General features: G+C 46.2%; 1 protein-coding gene across 1 annotated transcript; it reads left to right on the top strand.

Annotated features, from left to right (window-relative positions):
• Positions 1–2,438: 2,438 nt before the first annotated feature.
• On the top strand, positions 2,439–17,162 carry LOC146594147 (cytochrome P450 4B1-like). Its single transcript, XM_085308077.1, has 12 exons — positions 2,439–2,697; positions 6,890–7,034; positions 7,818–7,862; positions 8,638–8,765; positions 11,107–11,231; positions 11,466–11,617; positions 12,717–12,823; positions 13,316–13,506; positions 13,670–13,803; positions 14,445–14,509; positions 15,963–16,045; positions 16,481–17,162. The coding sequence occupies exons 1-12, from the start codon at positions 2,494–2,496 to the stop codon at positions 16,647–16,649; spliced, it is 1,548 nt and encodes a 515-aa protein (XP_085164203.1). The 5' UTR covers positions 2,439–2,493; the 3' UTR covers positions 16,650–17,162.
• The last annotated feature ends 7,324 nt before the right edge of the window (positions 17,163–24,486 follow it).

The raw sequence follows: 24,486 nt of genomic DNA, 5'->3' as shown, positions 1-24,486 counted from the left end.
CGGCGCCCCCATTGGCCGGCGGCCGCCGCGCCCCGCCGGGCCTTTTAAAGGGCCAGGCGCCCCCTCCGCCCCCCGCCCGCGGCCGCTGCGGAGGGGGCGAGGGGCGGGAGAGGCTCTCGGTGCCGCGGGTTCGCGTCCCACCCCCGGCAGGCGCGGGCTTCGCGGTCAGGCTGCGGAGGGCGCCCGGGGCTGGTCTCGCACCGAGTTACGCATAAGCAGGACGGACACGTGCAGGCCAAAGCGTTGCAGGAGCACTGCCGCCCTTTAGGTACAGATCGGCACGCGCATCGCTCGCCCGGTGGTTTTCCGATACTATTTTATCTCCGTCACTGGTCGAAACCCCTCTCTGTTGGCGAACACCTAAGAAGTCGGTCGCAAGCAAAGACCTGGCCGTTCCCCTTCCCACCGGCGGAGAGCAACCGACCACCCGAAAGGCCAAGCGGCGCGGCCGGGCCACCGGGACGGGCGCGTCCCCGTTTGGGAAAAAGCTTGGGTTCGGCTGCACCTTGCCCGTTTCCAGCCGATGGGTGCAGCCTTAAACTTCTCGCTTGTGAGCATTTAATAAAAAATCATCTTAGGGCGACRGTGGTTTCTGGCAGCCTGCGCTGTCGGTGCCACCTCCTGTCCTGCCTCCAGCAGGGCTGTGCTCGAAGCGCCGTGTTGCGTCCGGGGGCTCTCTGCTTTCTCCAGCATCGGGAAACCAGCCTGGCGTGGGATCCACCGGGCTCGCTGAGGCGGACGTGTCTTCAAAATTTGTTCCAGACGTTTTTAAGCTGCAGCTTAAAACTGTAGTTCACTTCGCACAGGAACGACAGCAAGTCGTTCAGACAGCCAGAGTTACTGGCTGCAGGAGTTTGCGGACCAGGGATGTCCTAGCGGCCTGGGATAACAGCCACCGCTTCTGTCCTCCAAAGCTCGGTTCCTCYTCGTGCAGCCGCTGGGGACGTCCAGTTCCCTCTCTTCCGCTGGAGGAAAGAAGCTGCTGGTGGCTGCAACGTTGCACAAAGCTGTGTGGACCGAAAAGAGGCTCTTTCAAAAAGTTTTAAAAAGTGCAGTGGGACCTTGAAGCTCCACATGGAGCTGCTGTTTTTTCCCAGACGTGTAGCTTGGTTTACCCCAGTGGAAAATTGAATGTGTTTGGACAATTAGGAGCACATTCAGTTCCCTTCTCGGCACTAGCCTCAGGCCTGGGACATGTCCAGGGCATCTTGTCCTGTGCTCTCAGCGCGCCTGCTGCCAGTGGGAGCTCCTGGCTGAAACACAGCGGAGCAAGGAGRAGAGCTTAGAGACAAGAGGGGAAACCCTGGGAGGCAGGGAACGTGATGAAGACTTTGGGAGGAGGAAGGCCAAGGTACATCTRTTTTCTCCTTCAGAATTACTGTACTAAGAACCTCAAGAACTGCATATAAAGTAACAAGTTTCCCCAAAGATGGCTTTCCACGCCTGTTGGCGTTGTGAGACAGTCTGTAAGGTGCTGCTCCTCAGCAGGGCTCTCATTCCCCCAGAAGGCCCTAAGCACACTCAATCCTTGCAAGTTTTCTGTGCATCAGTGCACAAGGCAACAGCACGGGTGATCAACAGGGTGAGGATGTCCCCAGAGCTGTGCCAGGTCAAAGCCCTGTTCAGCTCAGCACTTAACCACAACCGTAAGCCCATGCCAAGGGAGAAAGGACCATGTGAGTGAGCCGCAGCTGAGCGATGCGGTAGAGCGGGACTATGCTGTTCCTCAGCGTTATCCCCTTAGTGTGACAAATGAGCCCGGTGAATCACATGCCAAAATGATTTCAGATGCTACAGAGAGCTCAAAGGGGGAGTTTAAGCCGATTGCAGGCAGACTGTGCAGGTTGTGGCAGGGAGGCGTGCTGGCTGGCGAGGTCCCCTGGGACACGGTGTCCCCCAGGTGCAGCGTGSTGCGGTGCCTTCCCTCCCGCGCTGCCATCCCGCGTGCGAGAAGTGGCCGGCTGATGGAGGACRGTGTCAGCAGAGCAAGTCTACCTGGTGCTCGGGGCGATGGGCCCGGGAGGCACCCCATAYCGTGCGTGAGGAGCAGGCTGGGCTGCAGGGAAGCAAAAGGCAGTTTGTCTGCACCACCCTGCTCTGCCTGCGGTATCTGGCAGCTCGGTGCCCTCGCTCCGTGGGTCGCAGCACCCTCAGCTCCCCAGCAGCATGGGACGACATCGTCTTTCCTGCTCTTCAGCACAGACCCCCTCTTAGTGCCTGCRGACCTCCTGCCCTGTGATCTCGAACCAGACAAGGTGTAAAATCTGTGCTGGCTGCAAACGTCAGCTTTGAGCGCTTTTGCCGGCGGATGGTGCATTTTCCAAGGCTCCGCTTGGATGCGATCCTCCCAACAAGGGCTGTTGTGATTCGGTAGCTGCTTGGACTCCGAACCTGCCCCTTTGCATAGCATTGGCTGAACGTGCAGCCCAGCCGGAGCAGGCTGCCAGAACAACGAACGCTGTGTCCGCCCGAGCCGCCCRCAGCAGCGCGGAGATGATCTCTGCGTTTGAGAGAGTGATGAAGCCGTCCTGGCTCGGCGTGGATGTCTCCCGGGTTTTGCACTTGGCCGCCGTCTTCTGCCTGACATGTGTGCTCCTGAAAGCCATCCAGCTCTACCGCAGGAGGCAGGAGCTGCTCAAAACCTTTGTCAAGTTCCCAGGCCACCCGACCCACTGGCTCTTTGGACATGTTCATGAGGTAGGAATAGAGCTGGATTTGCATTTCCAGTGCGGGAAGGAGGGAGTGGCAGAAATGAACTAGGTGCGCCAGAGCCAGTAAAGTAGTTTCCCTAAGCAGGGGGAAATAAGATTGATGGAAATTGTCCCTGTCTTCTGGGAGAAATCCTTTTCCTAATCCCAGGGTTAATTGAAAGGTGGGTATCCTTTTCCTCCTATGCCAGATAAGCTGCTTTCTCTGTGTGCAAGAGTGATGGTTAACTGCTTTCTCTGCTGAGAGTGATGCATAAAAAGCAGCACACACAGGTTACTGCAAGTGTGAGGTGTAAAGAGGTAACAACCAGCTAGCAAGTAAAGAAGCCGATGATATAACGCAGCGCCGAGAAGGTCATCCAGGGGTGTAAATCCGCGCTGCTACCGCACCTCGGGGCAGGCTCTGGTTTCACGCCTCCGCTGCTGCGGAGATCAGCGCACAGCCATTGCGGCTCTGCTTGCGGTTCCCGCGCAGACGCGCAGCGTGCCCCGCCGCGCCGGAGCTCAGGGGCGCCTCGTGCCCGTCCTCGGGTTTGCGTCGCTCCCGCAGCCAGGCGAGACAGAGTATTGATCATTTCGAGCCACGTTTAAGCTGTGAGACACAACCCAGAAACAGAGACCAGCATGGGACGGATCACATTCGTTTGGGGTTGAGTTAAGCCCGTGACTAACTAAACCTATATAAATGAGAAAGGCCTGTTTTGGCACTCATGGCTTGGATTACTTTTCACTGAGGTATGCACTCACCCACACAAATCAGCACGGCTGCTGAAAAAAACATGTTTGCACAACGCATTGGCAGCTCCATAGGATGTAAACAAGCTGCTTTTATTTATTACCTGAGAAGAAAGTCTTTTCAGCGCATGCTAAAGGCTACGTAAAAGCACACACCAGGTTTACAGGTATTTTATAAGGAGAAGATGCCAGTTATTGCCAGCTGCAGCTGAATAAAGTACATTTACCCGTTTGTCAGTTGTGAACAGTTTATACAGGAATGAGCTTTAACCTTTTGGCTGATCACTTACTCACAATGTTGCTAAGTTGTTCACAGTTAAACTTCTATCTTGGACAATATATGTTGAAGGAGAATTCCTGTTATTCTTACTGATTAAATGCTGCTAAACTCACTTGGGAGCAACAGTTCGGTAATCCCATGTAGAAATTGTAATGTTCTGGCCACATGCTGAATACCAAATTTACACACACCTTTATAACAGTTAGGAGGACCTAAGAGGGCCTGACAGCTGTATTTAGGGAGAACACTGAGATTTCCTATTCTAATCCATTGATTTAAAGTAATTCATTACCAATTTTAATTCAGCTCAAACCCTGTTTTTGTCAGATCAATTTTGTACCTGGAATGTATGTAACATGCTTCAGCTATTTCTCCTGGGAATATGTTATTTTTTGTTTTAAGGCGGTCGTAGGTATGAGTCTTTATTCACCCAAATGACCCAGTATAAAAGAAACTAATTTAAAATATCGGGAGAGGTCATGTAAAGCTATTCTATCTCCTTTAAATCTCGCTGGAGAAGAAACAGAAAATGTGACTAAGTTAAAACTCAAAGTCCTGAGTTGGCCGAGCAGGTTTCCCTGTGGTAACAATTCCTGGGAATCACAAGGGAGAGGGAAATATGCCCACGGGTCCAGGAAGGCCGGCTGCCTCCGGAGCGTACCTCTCCTGTTCTAGCACCTGGTAGAGGAAAGCAAGCCTGTTACTGACTGAGCACAGTGCAGCTTAGCAGTCAGATTTCGGCTCCTCTGTTTTCTCAGTTTCATTTGCTATCAGTGCGTAGTCATTAAAAAATACCTTTAAGTGCTTCTTTCCGGGTCCTTTTAATGCTGGATCCATTCCAAGACTTGCATTTCAGCGTGAGATCAGGCTATTAACTTTCCTCCTTAGAACCAAGCAAAAGCTATACATTTCTTTTAAATCACCCAAGGGAGGAAAAGTAAAAATGATGGCCTTTCATCCAGACCCCGTATCTGGAGCATTGGTTGGAAAAGTGAGAGCATTCAGTTCAATTTTGTCCTCAACCTGCAGGACTTTAAACGCTCTGCTCCCTGAGCATGCTCTGCACGACAGGTAGAGGTTATTCACCTCGACGTTCTCTCTCCTTTCAGATAAAATAATTCCACCCTGTGCAAGCAAAGCATTTCTTTCTCTAGCACAGATCAAATTGGATGCTGGTGCCCTAAGAAGAAAGCAGGGTACAAGGACTTCTTTTCCTCAGACTTCTGCCATCCCTAGAAATCCAGGCACAATGAGGCTTATTCAGCATCTCCCAGTTACTTCCACCATATTTATGCTTCCTATTATTTCATGAAAAGCAGAAATACAAGCAGCCGCCTTGATGGGGATTTCTGTTGTTTAAGTGTCACTACACTAAAGGCACAAGGCCAAGTCCAGTTTCTGCTGACGTGGCCAAGGGTATAAGTTAGCAGATGGGTACTGGGGAGAGGTGCCTTTTTTTTCAAGGAAAATTTGGTTTTGGAAGCTGTAACCAGAGAAATTTATGTTTTTCCTTAGTAAGTTCAAAGTCTTGAGCTTGAACAAAAAAAATTGAGTAAATGAAAACCTCATGTAGCTCTTTGGAGATGGGGCTGTCTCTGCAATGGCACTCTGCCAGATGCAGGACAGGTCTTGGCTGTGCCGTAGACATCCACAGCGAGTCTGCAGCAGTCCATCTAACCGTAAGGACAGTTTTGCAAGGATGGCTAGTGTATGGGATTTACTGACCTCGGTCAAGAGAGCTCAGTGCCTGAACAAGGCCACATGTCCCTGCAGGGTAGATGGTTGGTGGGCTTGGATTGGAGAGTGAGCACAGATGTGCCATCTATGTATTTTGCTTAGTCCTCTGGAAGACACCCTGCTGCATCTCCCCTGGGTAAATCACCTCCTGATTTTCCTATTTGAGAGAAGCCTGACATCACTGATTGTTTGAGTACGAACTTAGCCAAACTAAAAGCTGAACTGAGATAGCCCAGTAATAAAGTAATTGAGCAAGCACTCATTAGACTTGGTAAATAGGAGTTATTCTAGCTAATTGCTACACCAGCATTAATTATCAAATTCATCACATGGTAAATGTTATTAAAATTCAAGCTTAAAGTCATAGCAGCAGCAGCCGTTTCAGCACTACCTTACCAAGATCCTTCCCTCTGCCTATTGTCACGGCTGGACTGGATCTCTGGACAGATTGCCCGCTTAGATAGACCAGTTTTTGTTCAAGAAAAAGGCTGATCTTCTTTTCTCTGCCTGCAACTTTCCACTGAGTCTTCTGACTAGTTCGGTTACCACCTCTTTAGTATACAACAACACAGCCTATAAAAGCTATGAACCAAGGATTATTTCCCAAGGATGAACTACTCAGTGCTGCTAATATGAGCAATTCTGATGAAATCATACTTCTCAGAATGAAACTTTCAGGGATCAGAGATGAATCTTTCTAGGAGTGGGATGGCTCTCTACTGCGTATTAAATTCAGTTTCTGGAAATCTAAAGAAATACTGATCTGAGGTTATTATCCAGTATCCCTTCCTCTGTACACTCTAATGCACTGGCTTTGAACTCATTCTATCAAATTTTATCTGGATTCTGGCCTTCTCCATGTTAAATGGCTAGAGGAAGCTGTGGAGCAGGTTTCCCAGTCAGAAGGCATCATTGTACCACAGCAGGCAAAGCAGCAATGCGACTGACTGCCATAAAGTGCTGCTGTGTCTTATCACGAATGGAGGGTGCTAATTGCTCAGCAATACGCAAGTGAGAACATACATTTCTTTCACAAAATACAGATGTTGTCTGGAGTAAATCCGATTCCTCTCTGGAGTGTCCATGGAAAAAGAGCACATACCATACATGCATAGGCCATACATACCATACATACATACATAGGCCAGTTATGCCATTGTCCATAAAAGTATTCTCTATGGTTAGAATCAGTTTATATGGAAGAATTATTTTATATGATGTTTAAAACTAAAAAGTATCTTTATTTCTCATGTTATGTAAACCCAGAGGGATCACATGTTGTTTGTGATGATGTGTTCTTGTGATGCAGGAGGTCCTTGAGCTTCCTAAGACAATGTTTTTGGGGGGTTATATTTTTGTTTGGTTTTTTTGTTTGTTTGTTTGCTCAGTCTCAGTATTCTTTCTCTTTTTCACTTTTCTACAATTACAGTTTCTGAAAGAGGAAGAGATTCTGGACAAGTCAGAGATCTGGGCACAAAAGTACTTATACGCTCACCCATACTGGTTTGGGAGTTTCATGGCGGTGCTGGTTGTCACCGATCCCGACTATGCCAAGACTCTGTTTGCCAGAGGAGGTAAGAGATGATGCGTTCAACTGTGGAGCTGCAAATTACCTATGCCAAGAGAACAATTTACAGCGAAGTGGGGTTTCACAGATCGGTTGTCTTGCAGAAATCAGCTAAAGGCATCTAACTTTATCATTTATTCAGCTGGGTCCCATTCCTTTGTGCCTGCATCTTGGGTGCTTCGTGCACATGGTTGCGTGACCATCCACGGGCTGTGGAAGCTAGAGGCAGTCCCTTCTGCAGCTCTGCCCCACTGTTTCACTAGCAGGGACTGCCTGGTTTCGACAAAGCCTGTTTACTCAAGTAGCATTCATTCTCTCAGCTGTCTATCACCAAAAATTTGCTAGCAAATCAAGGCTTCCTCAGGCTCCATAAAATATGTATCTTCTTGGTGCCTGGTCCCAAGACGGAGAGAACTGCTGGGAGCTCTTTTATCAATCAGCTACAGTGAGACTTGGCTCGTGACCTTGCCTCATACTATGGAGCAGTATGTTTAGTGCATCCTGAGAGAAAGGTGCTAAATAGTGCTGTTTAGCTATTAATGATTTATTATTTAGCATATTCATTTGACCATATTCTGGTTACTCCAGTCAATGTATCTGCTTTTGTACATGGGTCTCCTAATTGGGCTGAACAGCGTTCGCTGTGAAATATTGATTAATTCTGTAGGTCTGTTTGATACCCAACCTAAAGTTGTATCCCAGAGTGAGCTTTAAGGAGCAAATGAGTGGATTAATATTAGTGAAATATTTATTGTTTTCTTTTTTCTTTCTTGACGGATTTTTTTTACAGATCCCAAGGATAATGTCAGTTATAAACACCTTGTTCCATGGATTGGTATGTATTCCCAGCCTGGTGGCTTTGGCCACCAGGAATGATTCTGAAGTTAGTCGAGAACATACTATAAATAAACAGTATTGCACTTGTTCCTTGATACAGTTATGGCTAAAAGCTTCCTGAAATCATCATGTTTATTGAAAAAGGTGCTAAATAAGGCCATTTTTTGTGCTTCTCAGAAAGCAAGTTCAGATGCCAGGCATATGTACAAATGAGAACCGCTTATATGGCCCTAGTCCATGGGAGAAACTCAGATTCAACAGTGCTGTTTAGAGGAGCAATGCAAAATTAATCTGTTTACCTGAACTTCTTGGCTGTAGGAAAGTGACTGTTCCCTTTCTGGTGGCAGCACTATGTGGTTTTGGTTCTGCTCAGAGCCATGGGAGCATAACATTTGACGAGTGCTTCTAAGCAGTCACATCTGGTTTTGCTAGAAAGGTGCAGGAAGAGGTAGATAGTCAAAACAGAAAACTTTTCTTGGTTTCCAGAAAATGCTCTTTGAAGTTGTGGTTAAGGTTCACCGAGGTTCTTGTTTCGCTTTATTCTCCATCACCCACCAACTTGTCTGTCACTATGTGGAGCATGTCTCTGATCAGTCATGGTGAGACTCAGAGATGAAAACAACATTTGGAAATAGTCTTTCATAGCAGCTCAGACAGGAGATTTAGTTCTGCTTCTTACAGACTAGTGCCGTGTCTGTAGGCACATGAAAGGTTTCTGCTTGTGGCTATTGAAACCTGAAGTGATACGAACTCCATTGCCTGTGTCTCCCCAGGGAATGGATTACTGGTCTTACATGGGCCAAAATGGCACCAGCATCGAAAACTTCTGACTCCCGGGTTTCATTACGACGTCTTGAAACCCTATGTGGCCCTGATGGCAGAGTCTACTAATGTGATGCTGGTAGGAATGATCCCTACTTCTGTCTTCTATTTTCTTTTCCTTGATCCTGACTGATTAGTAGTAAAATGCTGGATCAGAGTTTTCTGGCAGTGCCCTTATTCACGACCTGGATGGCTGATAATTGTAAGGACCACCTTTGGCTTGGGGATTTAGCTTTCTGAATTGCTACAAGTCGCTAGTCGTGAGCTTAAAGGGATTAGCGGGCTGAGCTTCTCTGAGAGGGACTGTGTCTCTCATTGCTTTGGGCTGTATAGCTAAGATTTCAGCATTAGTATTAGCATCGTCTCCAAACTGTGTGTAATCCCAATCCCAACTGCAACTTCTTATAAGGCATTTATATAAATGAAAAGCCAAAGTAATTAAAGGTGTTAACCTTTAATAATAAATCCCTAAAACATAAAGGTTAGAGCACTGTGACCTATGATTAGAAGATGTTATTTGATGTTATCATACCCAAGTGTGGATTGCCGTCCCTGTCTTGCCTAACACACAGTGAAACTCTACTGCCAGTCATCCAGTGATGCTGGGTGGGATGAAAAACTGGGCAATCACGAAACCTGGGGCATGAGGCTATGTGCATACCTGTCTCTGGACCATCAGGAATCTAGATGCAAGATCTGTTCTCTCTTCTTTGCCTCCTCCATCCCCTGCTTCCCAAAACCCCATGCCATGCCCCTGTGCTGGCTTGTTCTGCTCCTTCTGTCCTGGCTGCCTCCCAGGGGTGCCTTTTTTGTGGCAAACTCTCTCCCTGCAGCATGGCCCACACACACCGGTCTGGCTGTGCTCCTGCTGTCACCAGTGGTCTTGATGGAACACCTCTCAGGTTCAAACCACTACGACAGACAGCAGTGATAAGGGAGGCCCTGAGCTGTATTTCCACCCCGGATCATTTAAAAATACCAAACTCCCTTGACATTTGCCCCAGTGACTGGTAACTGCATAGTTCAAGGTGGCAGCAAAAGAGCCACCTCGAATCAGGGCAAGATCTCCGGACATCTCTAAGGCTGTCTGAGGCTGATCCCTTCCCGCAGGAGTCCCGGCACGAGGGTTGCAACTGCTAAGGTGCAAGGGCAGCTAGCACCAAGCTACCAGGCTCAGCTTTTGCAACCCCTTCCAGGCTCTCCCCTCCAGCAGGTCACAGCTTGCTGCCCTCCTTCCTTGCCAGCCCAAGGAGCAGGCATGGGTTGGGGGCTAGCTAGAGAGCCAGGAAAGCTTCTGCAATGCGTTGCAGTGCCTGGCAATTTTTAATTGCTTGCAGACAGTGCAAAAGTGCTATTGTGTCAGCACATGCCACCAGATGGCAACCTTTGTATAGTCTACAGACAGAAATCTCTACATGCACATCCTCTTTTTCAGCCTGGTTTTGTGCTGTGTGAGCTCAGGTGCGTCTGTGCTCCTTTTTGTATTCTCCCTTTCTCAGCTTTTGAATCCACCAGTTCCTTACAGCCACCAAGGGACAGAGGAGTCAGAATAGTTTCCTTTCTCCTATACAAAAGAGAGAGATACCATTGGTAGTTTCTCTAGGGATCCTCCCTGAGAAGAGCTGAGTGAGAACTCCTATATTATATGCTGGTTAAATACCAGGGGAGAGAGACAGTAGGCTGCAGGAGAAGTCTTAATTTGAAGCTTGCATCTTATGCACCAAAGTCATACATACTTGAGAGACAGATCCATAAAAAGCAGACTCAGTCAACCCTATGCCTGCATAAACTGCATGCCTCTCCCGGGGTGGCTTTGGCCCAGGGCAGGGTGTGCTGGGGTTCACCACTGCTGTCTAACCAGTATTCAGGAGCATCTTGAGACAACTCTGATATCAAACACCTCACTCTTGGCCCCTTCCAGTCAGCAAGAGCTTGCGGGTAAGCCAGAGCTGGTCCTGAGTAGACTACTAGAGCCTTGCAGGAGGCCAGGCATCATGTCTCTTCAGTCTGATCTGGCTGACACCAGGAATTTGTGCACAGACCCCAAACCTCCTCAGTGATGAAGCCTCTCAGAGCAGTAATGCCTCACTTGTGTCCTTACCTGGATAACTCATCCGCAGGGAAGAGGGGGGAAATTCACTCCGTTGTGAAGAGCAACCCAGGAGCCTCGGTGATTAGCTAAGAAAGGGCTATTTGTACCAGGCCATGTTTCATCAAAGTGACTGATCTGAAGCAAGTCAGAGGCTCAGACTGGGTTCTGGCTTCCCTTCTCTGTGATTTCAATAGCAACTAAGAGAACTTCTTCCTTCTTTTTCCATTTGTCTGGGATATACCACTAGCTGAGTGCTCGTTTGACTGAGGGTACAAGATCTTGCAGAGCAGTTTTTTATCTTCTCATCTCTATCTCCTTCGGGCACTAGGATAAGTGGGAACAGCTGATCACAGACGGGAGACCCGTGGAGCTCTTTGAGCATGTCAGCTTGATGACTCTCGATAGCATCATGAAATGTGCCTTCAGTTGTCACAGCAACTGCCAGACTAACAGGTCAGTACTGGGTGCTCCAAACCCTGGCAGAAAGTTTGCTGCTTATGAGGGCAGTGTGCAAATTGCTTGTCATGATAATCTCTTTTTCATTTAAAGGATTCTCTAGCTCAAATAGCAGGACAGTTCAGTGGTGAGAGAGTATAGAAGGGGTTGAGGACCCGGGGGGCTCCAGGCTGGTATATATTGCACATCCTACCATATGCAGCACAGTAAATACCCTTCCTCCCTTTCCAGGCAAAACAGCTACATTCAGGCTGTCTATGACCTCTGTTTCATGGTGCACCAGCGACTCCGCATCTTCCCCTATCACAACGATGTCATTTACTGGCTCAGCCCCCACGGTTACTGGTTCAGGAAGGCCTGCCAGCTCGCTCACCAGCACACAGGTATTCCCCTTTCTTTATCCTTTCCCAAAGTTTTCCTGCAGGGAAGATGAGGGCTGAAAGCCTTCCAAAGAGTAAGCATGGTCCAAGCACTGCATCTGTCACATCTGACACTGCTCCTGCCTCCATCCTAAAGAAACTCATCCAGAGCTGGGAAATATTTAAACTTTTTGAGAGCCTGTGTGGCAATTAGAGACAGTTTATTTATTCACCTCCTTGCCAATGCAATTATACTGCCCAGAGGCTCAGAGCAAGGAGTCTCCATGCAGTGCTGCCAGGTGCTGAGGGAGGGAACAGCTTGCTCTGATCCAGCAGATCTGGCACTGCATTGCCTGAAGGGCACATATGGTTGCTGATTCAGCCCAGGCGGATGCCTGCTTTCCTCAGTAGAATTATTCCTAGTCTTCTGCACCCTCCCAGTGGTGCTGGATGGCAGCTTGAGCACAGCTTGCTGGATGGCAGCATGTGGGTGAAACCAGCATGTCAAGGGGAAGCATGTGGGTTGCCTGGACATGGTACCAGTAAATCCAGTATGTACATAGCAGGCTCAGGGGACTCCAAGTCCTTATACTGAGTCTCACACCTGTTGTTCACCTTGTAGTTTTGATATAGTCTTAGAGAATCAGCTTCCAGCAATGATGGGCATGAAGCTTTATGGAGGTCCTGGAATTTATTAAACAGGACTAATGGAGGAGACAGAGGAAGTCTCCTCTGGGAATGCTCCTTCTAAAACACCAGTGAGTGGTGAGAGGCTGTGCTGCAGACAATACCAGTGGCAGGAATGATTTCTTTTCCAGGCCATGCATGATTTAAATGCACATGGGGTGGGTTAAATAGGCAAAGGAGACTATGGTAGACCAAGAAGAATTTTATAGAAAACGATCCCCCATTGCAGCGAGTGGCAGTGTGCGCATGATTTGTTGCCCTGCTACTCAAAAAGCAAAACTGCCAGGGGTGCAGGAAAGTGAGTGTCAGATGTGAGGAACTGCATCTAAACTGAATGGTGATTCCCCTCCCTCCCCTTGGGTGAGCTCTGCCTTGGAGGCATGGGCTCAGCAACTCTTGTTGCTGCTGGAGCAGGAGTTAACTCTTTCTTACTCAGACAAGGTGATCCAAGAGCGAAAGGAATCTCTTAAGGATGAGCAGGAATTTGAAAAGATTCAGAAGAAAAGACATTTGGACTTCCTGGACATTCTGCTCTGTGCTAAAGTGAGTGGTGGGGAGTGGGTGTACAGTTCAGCATGGCCATGAGAGAACATGATCTACCAGGCAGGGCAACAGAATGCAAAATCCTGTCTTTACAGGGTCTGACACAAACCACCAGAGTCCTTAGGGACTACAAGAGCCATTAAAACAGATCTACTTTTAGTCAGCCTAAAATTGAGTCCTCAGTCCTACTCAGCTGAGAAGGGGCAAGATGGTCCAATTTTCCTCTCCATGTCTCTGAAATGTTGATAGTATTTTTGGGGGGATATAACAAGGAGAGGGCTTTTGGAGTCAAGCTGGTTTAAATATGAAGGGAAAAGGGTGACAAAGTGGTTTAAAAGCAAAGGAAAAGGGGCCCTGAGGCACTCTAAGCAGAGGTTTATTTTGGTTTATATGTATCCCAAGGGCATCACCACCCTGCTTTGCAATAGCTGAAAGAATGTAATATCCCTTCCTGGGTTAATCCTGGCCACTGAAAGTGTCTCTGGTTGTTAGGATGAGAACGGAGCTGGACTGTCTGATGACGACCTGCGTGCCGAGGTGGACACATTCATGTTTGAGGGTCATGACACCACAGCCAGCGGGATCTCCTGGCTCTTGTACTGTCTGGCATCACACCCGGAGCACCAGGCACGGTGTAGAGAGGAGATCCAGGGGATTCTGGGAGATCGGGAGACACTTCGGTGGTAAGTTTTCTTGACCATCTATTGCAAGCTGGTCCACAAAAGCAGGGGGCTGGTTTCGGTGGCCTACATGGGCCCAGGTGCAATGTGGCCATGGGTGCAAGCTGTGTTCCCACAGCAGAAGGGAGCATGTGACTCACCTGCCTCTGCGTTTGCATGCCTTCAGGGAGGACCTGGGGAAGATGACTTACACCACCATGTGCATCAAGGAGAGCCTTCGCCTTTACCCTCCGGTACCCGGTGTGTCCCGGCAGCTCAGCAAACCCATCACCTTCCACGATGGACGCACATTACCAGAAGGTCTGCAAATCCCTGCTTACACCTCAGTGATAAACTCTCCTCTGAGACATCAGACACATTCTTAGTGCCTGCAACAGAGCAAAGGTGATAGCCCTGCCTAAGTGACCTCTTTATCACAGGCATAAGTATTTAGAGGTGAGACTGGGTACCTTCATATCCCGTCAGTAGCCTCAGGTCTGCATCGCAGAGCATCCTACCACACTATACTATGCTGTGGTACATCTTTCTTACATCCTTCCTGCCACCAGCTTTGCCTTTGTCAAAAATCCCTTGTTATTCTGGCCAACAAAGAGGTCCTGTCCTGGCTTGCACAGTGAGAATTAGCCTGTGCTGCTGTTTTCCTTTTTTTTTTAATAGACACAGAAGCAGGCAATCTCAGTGGGGGAGATGGTGTACCTACGATGCAAGTGCCTGGCGAATTTCTATCTTCTGGCTGCCTACAGAATCCAACAACTAAACAAATGGAAAATGTGTAGTATGAAATACCCACTTCATTGAAGCCAGTGACAAAACTCTTATTGGCTTCCAGGGGATCAAGAAAACTGTAATGATTTGGACAGACCTTTGTGTAAGCAAGTTATAGAATTTCACTTTAGTATCTTTGTCACTGATCTCTTTTCTCCTCTTTGGTTGCATTACAGGCACAACTGTTGCAATAAGCATTTATCTGATTCACAGAAACCCCAGTGTATGGAAAGATCCATTGGTAAGTTTGCTTTTACCCTTCTAATAGTTTTCCTGCTTTAGACTATGTCTTCTAAAATTTCTTCTGGATATGTTATTAGGCTAGCAGAGTGCTTGGTGCTGAGCATCTTTGCCCACAGGAATCACAACCCCTGTGAATTTTATGCATACTGACGAGTGACTGCCTTGTTTTAATCCCTGAGGTTTGTTGAAAAGTATATTCAGACAGCAACATTAGAACTGCAGCATGGCCTCTCTGTTAGGTACCTGGTAAGACAAAGCACTCCAGAAAACTTACTGTCTTAACAGACCAGAAGATTATTCTGCTCAGCTTACAGGTAGAGAATTAGATCATATGGATGCATTCCTTTTTTTTTTGTTTTAATCCATTGCAAGGCTCAGTGGAAACCCAAGGAGTTTGTTTTAAGAGTTCCAGTCCGTGTTGAACTGAAGTCCCTTGGTAGTGTTGAAAAAGTCAGCTAGGAGAGAGCAGCTAAGGGGTCAGAGGTCCACATATTGCCACCCAGATGTCTCAATAGCAATGAAATATGTATCTGCATATCCATAGCCTCTTGTCTGAGATCAATAAATATTACAAATGATGCCTAAGTTGCATGGAGTTGGAGACCCCTCTCCCTGGCCTGTGCTCCTGGGAGTGGGGTAAGTCCCTGCATGTCTGTGCTGTATGTCTGTGCCTTGGACGAGGTGCCAAAGTGTGCTTTATCCAGGCAGGCTGTGAGGGCATCACTGTGTGCACTGTGATCATCCAAAAGCATCTTATCTACATGCAAATCATAGCTGCTTCTTGCTATTCCATCCTCATTTAGAGAAAAGATCCTTAATGAGACCAATGAAAATAGCACTCCAGAAAAAGGGCCAAATTTGGGGTGTAAGCATATTTTTTCCCTCTGAGGTAACCTTCACAACCATTCCTGGTAGACAGCATACCAAGGCTGCAACCCCATGTGCTTCAAAGCTGTTCAGGGATGAGGAGGCTCCAAGCTGGATGTTAGTTCAAAAAATATCCTGGATTTTCTGTGGTGCATTTGAGTGCCCTCTTTCAGGTACCTATCTTCCTGCCTTCCTCCAAATCTACCTTGGTAGCTTTAAAAACTTGAAAGGACCGTTGGATTTATCTAGAAGATCTTCCAAGTGCAAGCTTGTAGCTTTTCTAGCTCTATATAGAGCACTTTTAAAAGAATCTCTGCTCTCAGTTTAAAATATTTCAAGTGATGAACAGCTGGTCATGTTCCTCAGGTCAGTTGTTACCATGCCTCATTCCATTTATCATAAAATAAATATTATTTCTGGTCTATATTTGTCCAGCTTTGATTTACAGCCCTGCAAACTCTCCTCTCTCTCCAGTGGGATTGCTTAGAAATTATGGGGTGGGATCCAGTGGTTCTGAAGATACCAGTCAGTTCCTTTACTCCTTAAATAATTGCTTTTTCTTCCTGTGCACACTTCATTTCCAGGTGTTTGATCCTTTACGGTTTTCTCCCGAGAATGTGTCTGGCAGACATTCTCACGCCTTTTTGCCTTTTGCTGCTGGATTAAGGTAAAATACATTGAACTCCAAAAAGTCATGGGGAGAGGAATTGAGCCTTTCCTGAAAAGTGTTTAGTCTGATAGAGCATGTGCTGCTGTTATCTTTTCTATTGGAAAGCACTCTGAGGCCCAACAGAAAGCAAACTTTGACCCAGATGTGCTCGTCAAAAGTGGTTTGAGTGGTGAGGAAAGAGCCATCCTGACAAAAGGCTTGCTGTCTCCTGGAGATACCGCCATGATGCCTACCGCAGAAGTCTCCCTCATCAGCACACTTGATAACTATTTCCTTAGCGATCATATTTGGCCAAAAGCATAAATAATAGCTTTCCCAAGGACTGTTGAGCTTAGAGAAAGGCTGAACTGTAGGGAAGTTGGGCCCCCTGTCATGCCTTTGGTTGGTGCAATCCCAGTGTCCTGAATTCCCTGAATGTCTCTCTCCTCCCAGGAACTGCATTGGGCAGCAGTTTGCCATGAATGAGATGAAGGTGGCTCTTGCCCTGACCCTGCTCCGCTTTGAACTCTCACCTGATCCCTCCAATCCTCCCTGTAAAATACCTCAGATCATCCTTCGCTCCAAGAACGGGATTCACCTGTGTTTAAAGAAAATCCGCTGATGCTGGAAAAGATGCTGACTTCAGTAGGAGGAGGGATCTGCAGATGACGAGACAATATTTCATCAGGGCAAAAGGCAGGATTCAGGGATCAGGATTCCTGATTTCTGTGCTTCTTCCACCAGCTGAAGAGCCCTTTTTGGCCTGGCAGCGTATCACACCCTCTTAGTTTGATCGATGGGCCTGGGATTAACTGCAGGTTCTGCCAGTCTTTTCCTCACCAAATTCTGTCTTCACTCTTGTGTCTCCTCTGTTCTTCCCAATTACCCTTTCCCAGCCATCCTCTGATCTTTGTGCTTCCCTCAGTGCCTAGACTTGAATCTTCTTCTACTTGCATTGAACTTCGGTGAGGCCTTACAAGAACAGTTCGTGTCAGACCTGTCTCTTGTATCCGGTGCATCTCTGTTTTGTTAAAAGCACTGATTATAGTTTGGGCTCTTAACTCATGCTCAGATTACAAAATATTGTGTCATTTTTGTCATTTTTGTTTTAATAAATCAATAATTACTCCTGTAATAGTGGCTGCATTGGCTTTTACTGTTGATGCATACCAGCTTGATCACAAAAATCCTTTAGAAATAAGAGATGAGAAGGAAACACATGAACTTGGAAAAAACAAGGCCATGTTTCCCAGCAGTGTAAATCACACTGCACTGTGAATTTCAGCCTGTGCTGATTTAGTGTAGCCCAGAACCTGGCCAATTGTGTAAGAGAAATTACTGCAAAGCCTGTCTTGCTCTGGCATCTGCGCACAGACCTCCTCCATCACGGCCTGGCCTCACAGCCCTCCTTGCTGGGAAGAGCACCAGCACCATGCCGTCTCTTCGCAGACTCTACAGTCAACCCTGTGGGCAGGACAGGACATCCTGTTCCCCAGCCCCTACCACCACCACTAGCTGCCCTGGCCCACTGAGCATCTGCTTTGATGGGGACCATCAAAGAATAAACCAGCACTGGCTGACAAAGCAGCAAGAAAAGGATTTCTCCTGATGTCGCAAGAGGCTCTGTTTAGGTTGATGCAGCATTAGAAAGGCCTGCTCATATGTGGGACATGCAATGATGGGTTTAATGACCAGCTGCCTCTGTCTAATCTTCTCTCTTTAATTCCCCTCTCCTTTCTGGCCAAAGGACACAGGGAACCACCCCCATCCTTGTCTGCTCTGCTCTGCCTGCCCACATTTCAGTTAACTGAATTAACAAGAGTGCAATGTGCAACCTTCATTTAGGAGCTGCACAGGAAAAATGATGACGGTTAGAACCTGTTTTTTTCCTCTTTTTTTTTTTTTTTTTAAGATGATGAAATTATACGAGTTGTACTCTGGAGATGCACTTAATTACACCAGTGAGCTATCCTCTGCCTCTGCAGAAATCATTACTGGGGTAGAAAGTGTAAAACTGCTAAACTTCAATACTACTGTTGCTATTAGCATTACAGTGACATCGACAGAGCCTCAATTCAAGCATCTTGTGCAGGCTGCTATAAAGTAGGCTAATAGCAGGCTGCTATAAAAAGGCTAAGTCAGTGCCCGTCTTCATAAAACTATGATTTGTAGAGATAGAGCAGATACAGAGCTGGGGACAAGGTGGGGCATAGAAGTTCCTTTTTGTAGGATATATTACATTTTAACAGCAGATTTGGGGCTGAATCACTGTCTGACCCCCCCTGCAAGTGCTTAAACCATGAAGTCACAAAACATGCTTGTAGGAGCTAAGAGCAAAGGATGGGAACAACTCTGCTCTCACAACCACAGCACTCACTGCTTGTCCTAACACCAGCCATGTCACCACGCACACTGTTAGTCACTGCTGTTTTGAGCACAAAACGGTTTTGTTAGGGAGAGCAAGAAGGTACAACCTTAAAGTTGCTTCTTGGCTCAGAGTGGGGAATGGCCAGGCCCTCCCAAGCAACAGTAATGCACCAGTGCGGGGTTTCACTTAGTCTGTAGCATGGTAGGAACTGCCATCTGGTGGGCAGACCGGCAAAAATTAATTTACCAGGCCGGCTTAGTTCAAGCATAGGTCTAAGCACCGGCTGCACGGCAGAAATTACCTAGTGAGAAAAGGAAAATTGTACTGGATGGTCCAAAACAAGAAGATACACAATCCAGCTGTGGGAGGGGAGGTAAATCCAAGAAGTGGGATTTATGATGTTTCTTAGGAGAAGCTCCGTAAACCTTTATCTTCCTTCTTTCTACTGCAATAGCATGTTTAATGTGTGCTCCTAAAGGACTACAGAGGGTTATATCAGACATGAGTTTCTGTGCAATTTTAATTTTAAATGCACAAAGGGTTCCCATAATGTACATAAGGATAATACAGATAAACTGTGTCATTCTTCTCTCGCTCTGAACATGTTACCAGCCCACAACAAATGTCATGCTGAGGGTGGCCTTAAAACAACTCTATATGCCATGGTACTCCAGGCACCGAAACCGTAAATTAATCCCTCTCATAAGCAAAACCTCCAATTTGCCCTGTGGCAACTACTATGATTCAGTAACACCCCATTATAGCTAATTTAACCAGAAGAAATGCTAAAAGAAATAAAGTCACTATGTGCATGAATAACAATGTTCCGTTCAGCTTCATCTCAAATTTGGTTAGAATTTTGTTAATCCTGAGCTGACGAAAAAACATCAGAGGATTCCCGTCCTGCTGGGGATTTCTGTCTGTAGCTTGTGAGGAAAAAAACTTGGGTCACTACAGCCTCGCTGATGCGCTGAGCACGCAGCGAGCTCTGAGAAGGTGAGGGCGCAGCGATGTGGGCTGGCGTTTTTCTTCCAGTTGTAAATAGTTCACTTCTGTTTTGAGACGCGGATCCAGTTGCCCTCCTCTTCCTCTGCATTGCAATGTAGAGTTTCCTCTAACAACAAGCCTTGTTTCGGAGGCAGAGTTAGCCATGGGCAGCTCGTTGGCTCTGAGAGCAGTTTCTTTGCTGTTATAGTAAGGGAGTGCTGGGAAACCACCTGCAACTCAGCGTGAGTCATGCAACCCCGGAATGAGCACAACAGGATTTACTGCCCTTGAGGCCAGAGCGGAGGGCAGAGTATTGCAGAAGCTCTCCGAGGTAGAGGGTGGTGCTTGCTGCTTGACCGCACTGCGAGAACATCATGCCACGGCTGGCAAATGCAAAGGATTTGGCTACGGTCTCGCCAGCTGGTGACATCTCAGCTGGTGGCAGTTCTGCTTCTTGTCTTCGTGGTCCTCACAGCAACCCAGCGGTACTGGCACAGCCAGGCTTTACTTCGCAACATGGGGCTTTCCCAGGACTCGCTCTGCAGCGCCGGCAAAATGATAAATGTGCGGGCCTCTGCCACGAGGTCATGGCAGCGAGCGTGCCTGGCCTGCACTTTTGGAAAGTCTGCAGGTTTTCTGTAGAGAACACAGAAACAGGAAATATTTTAGGAGACAGTCAAAATGATATCTAGAGATCATGAAAACAACCTCCTCATTTCCCCATCCTGCTGTGCACTTTGTGGAGCTTCTAACCTGTATGTTTAAATCCGCCCCCACGGTATTAATATGAAAAGTCAATGCTTAAAGGAAATGTCCAAACGTGTAACCAGCAGTTTGACTGCTGCTTCCTAGGGGAGCTATGCACTGTGGGTCAGTTGTGCTTTCTACAAATTCCCATTCTATATTGAAGTACTTGAATTAATGGTCAGATTTTAAAGGCTGCGTAGCAAACTTGGTCTCATTTAAGCCAGTTCCAACCTCTGCAAGGCACATTATTTGGAAACAGTTAAACCAAAACCAGAGCATCTATTTAAACTTTTGACAGAAACTGACTTAAAGCCAACTTTGCAAAGATATTTAGGTATGCAGAGGTGTAGCTAGGCACCCAGTGGGATATTCCAAAGCATCCATCCAAAGTGTCATCTAAATCAAAGTGCAATTGCTATGTTATGCCATGAAGAAAAGAGCTTGAGTAGGACATTGACCTATTTCCATCAAACTGCTGCACGAATCCTTCCTGCTTGTAGCAGTAATAAGTATTGATTTTGGATATATCTACCTTTATTACCAACACGGTTTCAATAAGAAGAATAACTCAACACTATCATGCCCTAGGCAGAGCAATATCCATGTTGTTATCCTGTGTGGATGCGAAACGTCTTGGTATTCCTGTGCATCAACCATCTGAATATGCAAAGACTATCTACAGCAGAATAGGTAAGGATGTCACAGCTTGCGAGTAAATGTTGATAATCTGTCCTTTCTATCAAGACAACATACAGCTGCATTATGAAAAAAGCAAGGAGAAATTGTGTGTGAGAGAGGGACAGGATCCAGCCCACAGGAAGACACTGGTGGAAGCATTAAAAGACCATGTTTCTGGGAGCAGTTCCAGCTGTGCTTCATATTCAGGTTCCTGTTAGAAAGAAACAGATGATGGCACCGTCATACTGCGCTCCAGCAAACGAGCTGAGCACTCCTGACTGCAGCAAGCAGCTTTTCTAAATCTCTATAGCCCCCAATGCCGGAGAATACTAATGCGGTAACAAATTTTATATCTTCCAATAGTTTACAAACCTTTATACACCACTCACAAATTCAAACCAAACATACACAGTTACAATTATTTCTTTCCAAAAGCTATCTGTGTCAAACTAAGTTTTGCTGTAAAAAGCCCAGAAAATCAGTCTTTGCCTGACTAAGTCTCAGGAACATCTTTAATCACGACGTAATTAATCTATAGCCAAATCCGGTAGTCTTGTCCAACTTGACTAGCACCATAGTCATATTTCCAGATCACTATTTCTCTCCTACATTCAGCTCCACAGATCCCGTGTCTCGTGTGGTTTATGACTTCCTAATTCCGTGGATCGGTATGTGTCTCACCGTCATTTTTAATTTGTGTAACACAGTGGCTGTGCGAGTCTTGAAGAAGAAGGACCTGCAGAAACACTACAGGATGCAATTCAATCTCTGTCTCCCAGCAGAGGTGGGATCACAACCAAGGGATGGAAACAAAAGGTACTGGAAGTGCTGAGCTCAGAAGTTAGAAATAAATGTGAGGCTTAGCTCCCATCCCTTAACATTCAACAGCAGTCAGCATTTCAGAAGCTTCCAAATGTTACACAAAGAGTATTTTGTGCTCGGTTCCACTTGGCAAAAAATGAAAAAAGAGTCTGAGGAGATTTTAGCCCTAGCTCTGAATGTTTTGCCTGGAAAATGGAGTTGGTCAAAATATTCCAAGCGTATCAGGACATCAGTTTCCTAAGTGATCATTCCGATTTTCTATTGATGACTCCCAAGTAAGAAAAAAATCCCTTCTCATGTTCACACATGGGTTCTCAGGAGGTGCACGGACACACTGTTGTGCTACAGTAAATTAGCTGGTGAGCCCTGACATTTACAGGGAGTAGAGTTGTACTCCACATTGTGTGTTGGTGACCAGGTGAAGCTGAGTTATTTAAAAGCTGCTGAATCTAGATGCTTGTGACCCCAAGGATGCTTGAAAATCCCTTCCTTAAAGGCCATTGATGTTAGAGATTAGTATTCATCCATTCTTATGGTGTATATATTGTGATCAAGAGGCTGAAAAAAATCCATCATGCAGGGAGAAAGCCATCTTATGCTGCCTGTGCATAATTTCTTGGGAAAATGACTCATATGGGCTCGTATGGGTACTCAGATGGAGCCATCATTCCATGATGTAGTTAATATAGACATTGCTTCTCCCATAGCTTTCCAAATTCTATGAAGAACTGAGAGATGTGCAAATACATCATTCCATCAAATCAGTCCTTCCAAACTTTTCACTACCTGATTTTATCCTTGTTCCTCTTGCACTTCCAGGTTTTCTACATTGGTTTCTTTTCTTCCTAAAGCAGTACAGAAATAAGGACAGCAGGACCCTCTTATTCCTTGTAGCTCCAGGCTTGGAGGAGAGCAAGGCACAGACTGGGGTGCAGCTGATGGGATGTGTTAATAAAAGACGAGCAATTGAAAATTGCAGGGGCTGGAGCTTCCAATCATGAACAATACTTGCAGCCTCAGCAAAAAGCTTTTTCTGATAGTGGCTGGCACAGACTTCTTTCTCCTCTGCCGTTCCCTGTGCTTCTTAGGGGTTGCAACTGGAATTGCAAGTCACACTGTAAATCCACCTGGCTCAAAGCTTCTCAGTTATAGTCTTTAGTGATAAGGTAAGCAATAAGCTGATAAACAGTTGATTTCTTCAGATGTATTAAATGAAATTTCAATATCACTGGGTAAAAGATCACTGGGTAAAAGCTGCAAACCCAGTTCAGTCACTCCACCGGGGCTGTCCCATCTACAGCTGCTGAGGACCATGTATCTAGGACAATGCAAATATTCCTATTTAAAAACACTGCCATTCTTGTATGTTGAACAGCCCTCATGTGATAGCACCCAGCACAGCAGAGCTGTGCAGAGAGCTGTCACAGAAAGCCTAAGATTGCCACGCATGGAGTGTGAACAGAGATTGCTGTGCAGGAAAACACTAGAAGGAATAATATAGAACATATTCAGCTCCTCTCAAAGAAGCAGCAATACCTACCCCATGACACGATGCTCAATTTACACAGAACGCTTGTGCCAGCTGCCGACACAGTGTCCACTTCTGCCACAGCTGCAGCTCCGATCTAGTCCAGCCTGAATGCAAAAGCCTGAAACTCCACGTTCGAGCTATACATTTTCTCTTCAGATGCAAGGTGCAACTCTCCAGCTATAATCTGAAATATCCCTGCAGTGAAAATAAGTTCTGAACTCTGTTATTTCTTTGTTTTTTAAGCAAAATGAAGGGATTCCTATGTTGCTAAGTGTGGGTAGCAGATGAGGAGCAGCATGTTGAGTGATGGGAGTGTATCCAGAAGTGCTTTCAAAAGAAACTCATCAACAAAAGCTTGTGTCTTTTTTTTCTCTGAGAAGACGTCAGTAGACCCAAGACTCATACCGAGACCTGTGCTCAGGTAAGGTGTAAGGCTTGTGATCATGAACCAGGTGTGGATACTCGGCTTAGTTCTATCTTCCATTAGGTAGACACACAATGTCCATTTTCCAGCTCAGCAAGTTCATTAATGGTTCGCTTTCAAACGGGGAAGGTGTAATCCTCGGGGTTCAGCGAAGGTCCTTGATCTACTGTGTTCTTGAATGACTGGTATGATGGAGTAGGGAGTACGCTTATTAAAATTTAAAATACTGTATAGCCATGAGAAGCTGAAAGCACTTTGGACGACAATATCGGGATTCAAAATTACCTTGATAAATTGCAGAAATGCTCAAGTGAATAGGATACAACTCTTTGTATGTAAGGACACATACAAAGCACAAGAGCAGACATAATCATTGCACAAAACCAAGAAGGGAAATGACCAACTAGGCAATAATCTTCCAGAAAAGATATTTTGTAGATATAGAGGACCACAAATATAATGTGAATCAATAATATCCTGCTGTTGTAGTAAAAGTAAACTTAATTAGTAGGATATATAAACACAAGTATTTCTCAAAAAATTTCACTTGCATTTCCTTCCCCTAGATAAAGTAAGACAATGTCCTTGAACTCTATTTTGAGATTTGAAGTATAAAAGCAGCTACATATGCTCTAAAATATAGCTTGCCTACATATTCTAAATTGTAAAATGAAAAAAATTTCAATCAAAATAGCTAAAGTCACTAGAAACAAATGACACAGGTCTCTATACTGGATTCAATTTTCTTTTAAAATAAGATTTGAAAAAATACTGCTTACGAGTTCACGGAGCAGACATACCTTGGCAGGCAAACACGAAAGATTGAGGCAAAAAGGCCTGATCAGCTAAGGCACAACACAGAAGTCACAGTCTGCCCACAGAATGGGAGTAAGTAAAAGGGG

The sequence above is a fragment of the Rhea americana genome, unplaced genomic scaffold, assembly GCF_003343005.1.
Source record: "Rhea americana isolate MKP2758 unplaced genomic scaffold, rheAme1 scaffold_27, whole genome shotgun sequence".
NCBI lineage: Eukaryota > Metazoa > Chordata > Aves > Rheiformes > Rheidae > Rhea > Rhea americana.
Note: the sequence above shows the minus strand (reverse complement) of the source record. Positions and strands in the feature narration are given on the sequence as shown.